Here is an 11,771-nt window from a genome sequence, read left to right as displayed (position 1 = left end):
TATATATATATATATATATATATATGTGTGTGTGTGTGTGTGTGTGTATATGTTTGTGTGTCTGTGTTTGTCCCCCCAACATCGCTTGACAACCGATGGTGGTGTGTTTAGGTCCCCGTAACTTAGCGGTTCGGTAAAAGAGACCAACAGAATAAGTACTAGGCTTCCAAAGAATAAGTCCTGGGGTCGATTTGCTCAACTAAAGGCGGTGCTCCAGCATGGCCAGTCAAATGACTGAAACAAGTAAAAGAGTAAAAGAGTATACTAGAGAATTTAGCAAAATAACTCTGTCATTAGTAAACTGGTATTTAGACCAAAAATTAACATGAAATTTTGACGAAAGCAATGTTATTGCGAGTTCAAATATGCTTGGGGCATATTTGAACCCATGAGAAAGCCATTCACTGCACCAAACATATTTTCCATCATTCCATGTTTTTTGTATGCAAGCTGGCGAGGTCTGCTCTGAGCACACTAATTTTTTCACAGTGAACATACTGGCAGCCTCAGACACTTGGTAAAGAGCACCCTTGGAGGAACCATGTGGGCCAAAATGACCAGGAGTATTTATACACCTTATTGCTTACCACTGCCACCCAGTAATTTGATGAAAGGTTTTAATTTAGACCACATCAAAACAGGAAATCTGTGTCTTAGAATCAGAGAAGGCTAGTATCAAAAGAGACTGTGTGATAAGACGCTTGCTTCCCAACCACATAGTTCCAGGTTCAGTCCCACTGCATAGCACCTTGGGCAAGTGTCTTCTACTATAACCTCATGCTGACTAAAACCCTGAGTGGGTTTGGCAGACAGAAACTGAAAGAAGCCTGCTGTATATAAATACATGTGTGTGTGTGTGTGTGTGTGTGTGTGTGTGTGTGTGTGTGTGTGTGTGTGTGTGTGTGTGTGTATGCATGGTGTGTCTTTGTGTCTGTGTTTGTCCCCAACAACAGCTTGACAACAGGTGTTGGTGTGCTTATGTTCCCATAACTTAGTGGCTCGGCAAAAGAGACCAATGGAATCAGTACAAGGCTTTGCAATAAAAATAAGTACTGGTGTCAATTAGCTCAACTAAAATTCTTCAAGGTAGTGCCCAGCATGGCAGTCAAATGACTGAAACAAGCAAAAGATACAAGACAGATGAATACCAGCACAACCTTCATATCATTCAGTTTCTATTGCTTACCCAGGAAAGAGTGTGCATACTTGAAAAGTCTTGTCTTAATTTACAAACTCATTAATTCCTTAACAACTTTTACTTTAAGGTTTAATCAGAGGGTGAATAACAGCACCTACAACCTTTGCAGAACCTCTGAGACTAGGTAGAAGAAGTGGGAGAAATCACAGTTTAATAATATGAAAGTGCATATCATCATCATCATCATCAAAGGTCTCAGAGAATAGCAAAGTGATCTTACTCTGGGATATACTAACACATTATTATTATTATTATGAGATTTTCTTTGGTAGTTTCATGCAAATTTCTACTGTACCACCTGGTGCACTTTTTCATGTTCCTGAGATGTGTGGCATTGTGTTCTTATTTTTGTGAGGATTGGAGGACTGTAGCGTCCTTCTACTGGTGTACTACACCAGATTGTCTAGTTATAGAATTTAATTTCTTGTTTCTTGTTATACTGGTTTCAAATTTTTGCACAAGGCCAGCAATTTCAGGGGAGGTTGGGGTAAATCAATTACATCAACTTCAGTGCTTAACTGGTACTTATGATTTATCAACCTCGAAAGGATGAAAGACAAAGCCAACTCCAGCAGAATTTGAATTGAGAACGTAAAAACAGATGTAATGCCACCAAACATTTCACCAGGTGTGATAATGATCCTGCCAGCTCACACACCCTATATTTCTTGTTATATAAGTGCATGTTCTGTTACATGTGGTGTGTACTATAAGAGTTTTGTTATTTCATTGGGTCTCAATTTTGTACATTATATGTTGCAAAATTTCCACAAGTTCTTTTGTCTTAGAATATTAGTGTTATGAGTGAAGATTGTTCTATTTAAGATACTCTATTGAAACATGAGCTATTCTATAGAAATTACAGTGCCTTTGCAAAAAATGGGTTGTCCTTGACAAAGCTATTTTTTGGGGTAGTGTGTAGTGCTATGAGTCCTGGTATGATTTCTATGTTTCACTTCACAATACTTCTACAATAATATAAGAGCACTACATTACATACAAATTAGAAATGTAAGCATAGTTACATATACACCATCATTAACCAATATTATACAGCTTTATGTCTTATTACTACTAAAAAAAAAAAAGCAGAAAGTAAATGGGTGTAGCTATGTGGTAAGAACCTTACTATCCAACCACATGGTTTCAGGTTCAGTCCCGCTGTATGGCACCTTGTGTAAGTGTCTTCTACTATAGCCTTCATCCAACCAAAGCCCTGTGAGTGGATTATTTGGTAGATAGAAACTAAAAAAAGCCAGTCATGTGCATTTTAATGTCTGTTTGTACCCCACCACCATTTGATAACTAGTGTTGGTGTGTTTATGTCCTTGTAACTTAGAGGCTCATCAAAAGAGACCAAGAGAATAAGCATGAGGCTTAAGGAAAAATAAGTATTGGGACTGATACTGTTACGAACGCCCGCGCGGAGCACCTCAACGAAGAGAAAACTCGCACGCGCAAACGTCGACGCTCAGTGAGTCAGGATGTTCGCCATGACTAAGCCCGGCCGGAGCACGTAACGACGACAACAGGCAAGGAAGAAATAACACAGACCATACGTTGCGTAGTGAAACTAACTTTTTTTTTTTTACATCACAATACAAAACAACATTGCATAACAATAATTCTGAAATAACACATGTAACAATAGCGTTTCCAAACATTTAACAAAGTTTCAGAACAATTACGAAGTCTACGATCATTTCACATAATCATAAAGTTTACAATCAAAGTTCGTGTCTCAAAAGTCAATTAAAAGTTCTTTTTGTTTCTTTTGTTTTTCTTTTCTTTTCCTCTCTGTTAACACAGTTAACAAAAGTCCTTTCTTTTCTTTCTTTTCAACCAGTAAACATCACAATTAACAAGAGTTAACAAAGTTCTTCTTCTTTTAAAACATGTAACAACAAAGTACATTTTTCTTTAAAAATATATACACAAACCTTTACCGTAACCAATTCAAATCTCCCACTACAATGATAAGCACTGACCAACGTAGTCTACTACAATCTTTTGCCACTCACTTTTGCCTGCCACAACAGTCTCTTCTCTCTCGTTGACTCTATTCATTTCGACCATTGGTGCCTTCTGTCAATAACCTTTTTCTCTCCGTCTCTTTCTGTCAGCCTCTCTGTTCATCTTGCTTCTCCACTGGCTGCTGGCCTTCACGCCGGCTTGCGTTCTTCATCCAATGACTTTGTTTACGCTAACTGCTGTACACCAACTGCGATTCCCAAATCTATGCTCTAGTATTTATGACAGATACCATACCCAACAGTACTACTTTACCCCCTCCAAAGCTGGGTCAGTTTAGTACAGCTCCTAACTTGTTTTTCTAAACTTTCGATGACTGGAAAGGGTCAGCGATCACACTCCTACGCTAAAAATAACTGTGCTAGTTGACAGGACAAAGGAAATACCAATGCCCTGGCCAACTAGAAACGGTTTCAAACCCAGCTCGGGGAATAGGGACATAACGTTATTTTGTTTTTCGGCAGTCCGTATCACTACATTAGACTGGAAATTCTTCTAGACAGTGCCCCAGCATGGCCACAGTCTAATGACTGAAACAAGTGAAATATAAATGACAAAAGAATACAAAATATATAGAAGACAAGAACTAAGATTGGTAAACAGAGCAATAGCTGTACAATATATGAGGGGGTACTGAAAAGTTCCTGGCTTTGAGGGTCTCACGAAAGGCCTGGTTGGAGGCCCAGCCTTCTGAGTTCTTTTATAGAGCTTAGAAAAACTGAAGGAAACAACTGGGATTTTACCCTACATACCTACACTATGTATGTATGCATGTATGTACGTACATACATATGTACAAGGGGGTGCTGAAAAGTTCCTGGTTTTAAGGGTATTGCAAATGGCTTGGTTGGAGGCTCGACATGCCAAGTTTTTTTACAGGGCTTAGAAAAACTGAAGGACCGTTGCAATAATTGAATAAATCTGAGAGGGGAATATGTTCAATAAAATCATAATTAACTGATCCTCCTGCATTTACATTTACCCAAAGCCAGGAACTTTTCAGCACCCCATCATACATATTTCATACTACTCATCATAATAATAATCATTATATTTATCACCATCGTTATTATCCATAGCAAGTAACACATTTTACAACCGTGCCATACGAAAAACTGGTGAATTAATCAGTATAAAACATCAGTACACACTTAAGAATAGAGAAGAATTTACTGACTTATCTATAAATAAATTCTGAACCAGAAAGATGATGTAACTTTAACATTTATTCACTCAATAAATTATTCAGTAGTAGCATTACAAACGTAATCAGTGCAAGGTGGAAGGTTTTTCTGAGATTGCTTACCAAATGCTTGCTGAGAGCCATCTGTTTTCTTCAACACAAGCGCTACTGATGGACAAAGACCGAGTTCCAATAGGCTTTTTGTAGCATCTTCTTTTGTGAAATCTCGACGAGGAAAGGGCTATAATGAAAACAAAACACCATGGAGTCTATCAAAATTATAATGGAAACACATAAGGAAAATGTTTTGATAACACATCATTAAAATGTTATGTTAACACATTATTACCACATGCCATTCATCTTTACAGTATTAATAAATTTAAGTGCCAGTCAATTAATGGAGTCAATATGAACAATCGTGCTCCTTCCTTGAACATGAGGTTTTGTACCAATATTAGAAATTATTACTATTATTATTATCATATTATCATTATTATTATATATAAAGGCAGTGAGCTGACAGAATCATTAGCATGCTGGGTGAAGTTTTTAATGGCATTTCATCCATCTTTACATTCTGGGTTCAAATTCCATTAGGGTTAACTTTGCCTTTCATCCTTTCAAGGGCAATAAATTAAATACCAGTCATGTACTGGGGTCAATGTGATCAACTATCATCCTCCTCACAAACTCCAGGCCTTGGGCCTATTGTAGAAAGAATTATTATTATTACTATTATTATAGCGATGGCACATGGTTTAGAGGTTAGGGTGTCACATTCATGATCTAGCGATCATGATTTCAAATCCTATACCAGGTAGTGCATTGTGTTCTTGAGCAAAACACTTCATCTTATGTTGCTCTGCGGTCATTTCAACACCTGATACATAGTACACTATGCACCTGTTCAAACAACATTGATTTTATGGAGAGAGTGACCTAATGTGCAGCGCAGACATTTGATCAGTATAAACAAATCATTTGTGCAAGTCATTTGACAAACACTCATATGTCATCTTCGGCAAGAAAGTCCATCATTATTATTATTATTATTATTATTATTATCACTAAAACTGGCAGATCTGTTGCACACCAGGCAAAATACTTGGCAGTATTTCGTCCGTCTTTACATTCTGATTTCAAATTCCAGCAAGGTCAACGTTGGCTTTTATCTTTTTGGGGTCGATAAATTAAGTATCAGTGAAACACTGGAGTCGACGAAATCAACTAGTGTCCCAGGCGGCACACACTGTAGTGGTGTTGTCATGTCTGATGAACCGACTATATAATGTGTGTGTGTGTGTGTGTGTGTGTGTTTGTACATTTTATACACAATGGTTTTCTAACTCCTGTTTCAAGCGAGGTTATATGCCTTCAGTCATTAGAGTCTGATAAGTTGTCTATAAAGCTAAGCGTCTTATGGCTGCAAAAACATTGATCACTTGACAAATACATAACTTCATGTAAATACATTACTGCTCTATCCTTTGAAGTATGCTTCTTTTTCAGATATATGATCCACTGAGGATATACACAGATACAAGCTGACCCTGTGCCATCAAAAATTATGGCTAATTGTATTATTTTATATATAAATAAGGTACAAAATAAGGTACATAATAATCTCAGATACAAACATTCACATACTTCCCTTGTACATGCATACACACATATACTCATACAGAGTTGAAATGCTGTTTGATTTTTCTTTTCAGCATTGAATGTTCATCATCCCACTTCCACAGTACACACACACAAATATTTACATGACTCCTTTCTATATACATACATATATACTCACGCAGAGTTGAAATGCTGTTTGATGTTTTTTTTCACCATAGGACTTCTGTCATCTCACTACCAAGTTTTCCATCACCCCTTCCTTCCTTATTCATCTATCACCCCTTCCTTTCTCATATGTTGTGACACAGAAATACACACGAGTATTATTATAGTAGAAGATAAGGATGGTAAATCAAATTAATACACTTGTCAATGTTCACATACATTCACGTACTTCCCTTGTACACACACACACATACACACATATACTCACACAGAGTTGAAATGCTGTTTGATTTTTCTTTTCAGCATTGAACATTCACCAGCCCATTTCCATTGCACACACACACACACACACACACACACACACACACACACACACACACAAACATTTACATACCTCCTTTTCCATACACACACATAGACTCACACAGAGTTGAAACACTGATTTTTTTTCACCCCTTGTTTTGTTATTCATCTATCACGCCTTCCGTTCTCATTCATATGTTGTGATGGAGAAAAACAGAAGATACACTATGCACTCTTTGCCACTTCCTCTCTCTCATTGTTATTACTTTCTCTCACTCCCTCTTAGTCAGGGCTATTACTCTCACTACTTCTTCACTGAATTACTATTTTCTCTCCTCTCCCTTCTACTTCCTGTGTGATTTTGGACAAATATATATATATACAAATATATAAAAACACTATGTTCATTATTATATTAGGAGATATAAAGACACACACACACACATACACATGCACATCCCTCACATACAGTGCATGTATGGAAATCTTACCATAATGTAGAATTCCATAATGCAAAGCATATTTCCAGCAGATTTCAATGCTCATTGGCTTTCATATGACATGAAAGTCATTAGAAAAGAAACTTCGCATTATAGAATTCTATATGAAGAAAATACTTTGAGGAAAACAAAGTCTTTGTAACATAGGGGAAGCCTGCTTGTTTTCTATATAAATATATATATATTTCTTTATTGCCCACAGGGAGATAAACACATAGGGGACAAACAAGGACAGACAAAGGGATTAAGTTGATTACATTGACCCCAGTGCATAACTGGTACTTATTAAATCAACCCTGAAAAGATGAAAGCAAAGTCAACCTCAGTGGAATTTGGACTCAGAACGTAATGGTAGATGAAATACCACTAAACATTTCACCTAGCATGCTAACAATTCTGCCAGCTCGTTACCCCTTTTGTTCCTTGATGACTATATTTATATATAATCATCAAGGAACAATTACATGCACATTCATAACTCTTCCTCAATAGCTAACTTGTATTTCTAAAATCTCTCAGTCATCCTACTCAAGGGTTTCTGCATTTCCAAAGCAGTGATACATCAAATATCATCAAATAAGCACCATGAAACGATAGCAAAAGGAATTACATAGAGCTCATTGTCAAGTCTTTCAAAAGTTGTTACTACCAACATATGTACTCATTTAGGCTAAGAGACAGAGAGAAAACACAATATTCATGTCAGAATTCTTCTGAATATTTAGGGATCAAAGATCTCCAGTAACATGAAGCTCTGTCAATAAAGCCACTCTATACTTCAATGGATCACAAACTTGCAAGCTTTGTCTATCTGAGAAGTTTCAAAAGTTACAGCAGCTTCATTTAACTGAAGCATTAACTAATTAACCTTTGAGAATTTGACTTAGTTTTATTCAGTGTATATTGTTTGACTGTTCTCAAATATCTTAGGAGTGTGAAACTTTAAGTTACAATGGCGAAAACAACCAATTAATACCTAATGCAAACATACATACAGACACGTGTGTGTGTGTGTGTGTGTGTGTGTGTGTGTGTGCGCGCGCGCGCGCACAAATATAAAGATATACACCCATGTGTGTATGACTTGAGTAATATATTCATGAAGAGGTGAGTGATCATCATCTATATTCTCTTCATGAGTTATTAGCTGGCTTGCTAACAACGTCAGCTGATTGAATCAATACATCAAAATAAGGTATCAGCAGCAGAAATATCTAAAGTAAAAAAAAAAATCAATAAGTGTGGAAGGCAGAGAGTGCAACAGAAATGAGAGTGATATAACACATCGTCAATGTTGTTCACCTGTACTGATGATCATGCAAGGGAACATCTACCTGATTACTCAGCCTGCAAGAAACAACAGCAAGTCAGAACCCTCTGTCAAACTGTCCAACCAATGTAAGCATGGAAAGCAGACGATAACCCTCTAACATTCATATTACTCTGTCAAAAGTAATGCTTATTTATTCACATTATGTTGAATTAAACCTGCATTATCTTGTAGCTTTGAGACTTTGACGATACAACTATCTATTTTAAAATGACATTGTAGAGTAGGTGTGAGGGGCCTGATCTGGCTAGTTTGTATATAAAACAGGTAAAATATTTGGGCCTCTGGTTTAAATGCTAAATGCTTAAATGATGATGATGACAGACATGCATGCACACACACACACACACACACACACATATACATAGATATATATATATATATATACATACCTACATTAATTAACTGAAACACTGCCAATTAGGACAACAAGGGTTTCAGTTGATCCAATCAGTGGAACAGCCTGCTCATGAAATTAATGTGCAAGTGGCTGAGTGCTCTACAGACAATGCAAACCCCTAAAGTAGTTCTCTGGGAAATTCAGCGTGACACAGAATGTGACAAGGCTGGCCCTTTTGAATTACAGCTTAACTCATTTTTTTGCCAGTTGAGTAAACAGGAGCAAAGTGAAATTAAGTGTCTTGCTCAAGGATACAACACACAGCTGCTTCAGTTCATAATTATAAGCTGAATTCCCTAACTACTAAGCCATGCACCTTCACAACATATATATATATATATACACATAAATAAATACATAGAGATACATACATGATAATGGCCGTCCACTTGTGACCGAGGAAGACCATTGCCAACCTTCAGGAACATTGTGCACTCTAGGACTAACTTATATTTTGCATTTGCGGCTCCGTTGGTGGCTAATGCACCCTGCTCTTGACAAGCATACATGACTGCAAACATTGCAGACCAAGCTTTCCCCATTCACTAAACAAGCCATGCGCTTTCGCGCAGCTCACTCGAGTTCTTCATGCTGGATATGTGCTCTCTCAAAAGCATCGATCCCCTCCTTAACCTGCTTCCTCCATCCGTGGTGATGACAGGCATTGTTCTCCCAGTCAGTGTCCTGCATACCACAGGCCTTTAATGAGGACTTGACACAGTCCTTAAATCGCAGCCTTAGTTTCTGCCGGAGTCTCCTTCCATTCACAAGTTCCCCATATAGTATCTGCTTAGGAATCATACATACATACATACATACAGAGAGATATACATATATATATACATACAGAGAGATATACATACATACATACAGACAGACAGACATACATAAATAAATACATACACACATACGGACATACAGACACAGAGACATACATACATACATAAATACATACCAACATAGAGACATACATACACATATACATACATACAAGCATACAGACATACATACAGATATACATAGACATGCATACATACATATATACATACATACGCACATAGAGACATACATACATTCATACATACATACATACATACAGATATACATACATGCATACATCCATTCATACACACACACACACACACACACACACACACACACACACAAATACACACACATTCATACATAGTGAATTTCTATCATTCAGCAAAGGTCTTTCTGTTATTAAATCAAATGCATCACAAGGCACCTGAACTGAAATATAAGCGGCAGAGCGTTCCACAGAAATGCCCACTCTTTTCCCAGGTAAAAATGAGCATCACTCCGTGTGACACGGCTTTACTACTTGAATTACAGGTACAAACCACCCTACAGGCCTGCCTTTTACCTTTTACTTGTTTCAGTCATTAGACTATGGCCATGCTAGGGCACCACCTTGAAGAATTTCAGTCGATTGAATCAACCCCAGTACTTACTACTGTTGTTTCTAAGTCAGTTATTTTTTCTTAGTCTGTTTTGCTGAACCACTAAGTTATGGGGATGTAAACATACCAGCAATGGTTGTCAAGCTGTAGTAGGGGACAAACAGACATAAAGGCATATGCATACAACAAAAACACACATACACACACACACACACATAATGAGACAAGCTTCTTTCAATTTCCATCTACCAAATCCACTCATAATGCTTTGGTCTGCTCAAGGCTATAGTAGAAGGCACTTGCCCAAAGTGTTATGCAGTGGGACTGGGCATGGAACTATGTGAATAGGAAGCAAACTTCTTACCACAAGCCATGCCAGCACCTATATAAGATAAAAGCAGATCAGTCATCAGATGCCAAAACCTGGTTTGCACCTGTTCAATTTTTTCATCACCATCACTATCACCATCATAATTTAACATCCGCTTTTCATACTGGCATGGGCTAGATGGTTTGACAGTAGTTGGTTAGGCAGTAGACTGCACCAGGCTTCGGTGTCTGTTTTGGTATAGTTTTTATGTATGAATGCCCTTTCTAGCACCAACCATTCTGCAGAGGGGACTGAATGCTTTTTACATGGCACCAGCACAGGCGACATGAGTTTTGGCATGGTATTTACAGCTGGATATCCTTCCAAATGACAACCACTCTATAGTGTGGACTGGATACCTTTTACATGGTACCAGTACTGGCAGGTTCACCAAGTAATATGCAAGATAAAGGTCCTTTGAAAGGGGAGGGGCACTGGAGGAGGTGACCTTGGATACAATCCAAAATGTAGTTTCAGTTGTTGTAGTATGTTAGTGCAAAATACATATTAAAACTGAAAATAATGGAAACATTATTTGCAGAGATATTGTGTAACAAAGAAGGAAATTGTAAAGTTTTTGGTAGTATTTATTCACCATTACATGTAAATTAAATTATATGAAATAATAATATTATTGAATTAAATAATGGTATTATTTAATCTCTCCATCTGAAGAATTTCTAATAAGAAATACTTTACATGTCTATGTAACATGTAAATCTTTGTAATTCCTATTAGCAAATGAATCACATGTAATCATGAATATATGCTACCAAAAAATTTCCAATTTCCTGTTGTATTATATATAAGACACATACATATGCACAAGTACTCGCTCACACACTGGCTCTGTCTCTCAGACACTCTCCTCCCACTATTTACAATAGGTGCACCTTATCGCTTTAACATTGCAATATGCAGCAACAGCAAACTGAAAAGCTGGCATGAAGGGAATTTGGCAGTAAAATAGTTGTTATGTTTCCCTCGGGTGACTCGTAGAGATAACATAACGAGTTATACAGTTTAATTATTACATTTATTGTTCAATTACATACAAAGAACGCACTCACCCAATGTTCGTTATGAATAAACAAAAGTCATGTCCGCCATATATATATCAATGACATTTTACTACGACAGTCCCACAAGACAACAACAATGAAACAATGAACTCAGACGAACCACATGACACACGGAACGTCAGACGAATTACATATCTAACAGTCCATATAACAATAGTT

At 37.2% G+C, this 11,771-nt stretch overlaps 1 protein-coding gene across 1 annotated transcript in view; it reads right to left on the bottom strand.

The window, feature by feature from the left end:
• The window catches only part of LOC106872789 (uncharacterized), a 423,364-nt gene that overhangs the window by 130,988 nt on the left and 280,605 nt on the right, over nt 1-11,771 (bottom strand). Inside the window, exon 7 of the mRNA XM_052969923.1 lies at nt 4,536-4,653. Within this exon, the coding sequence (XP_052825883.1) occupies nt 4,536-4,653 (118 nt within the window). The remainder of the gene's footprint in view (nt 1-4,535; nt 4,654-11,771) is intronic.

This window comes from Octopus bimaculoides, chromosome 1 (genome assembly GCF_001194135.2).
Source record: "Octopus bimaculoides isolate UCB-OBI-ISO-001 chromosome 1, ASM119413v2, whole genome shotgun sequence".
NCBI lineage: Eukaryota > Metazoa > Mollusca > Cephalopoda > Octopoda > Octopodidae > Octopus > Octopus bimaculoides.
The sequence above is the reverse complement of the archived record's forward strand: the minus strand, read 5'-3'. Positions and strand labels throughout refer to the sequence as shown.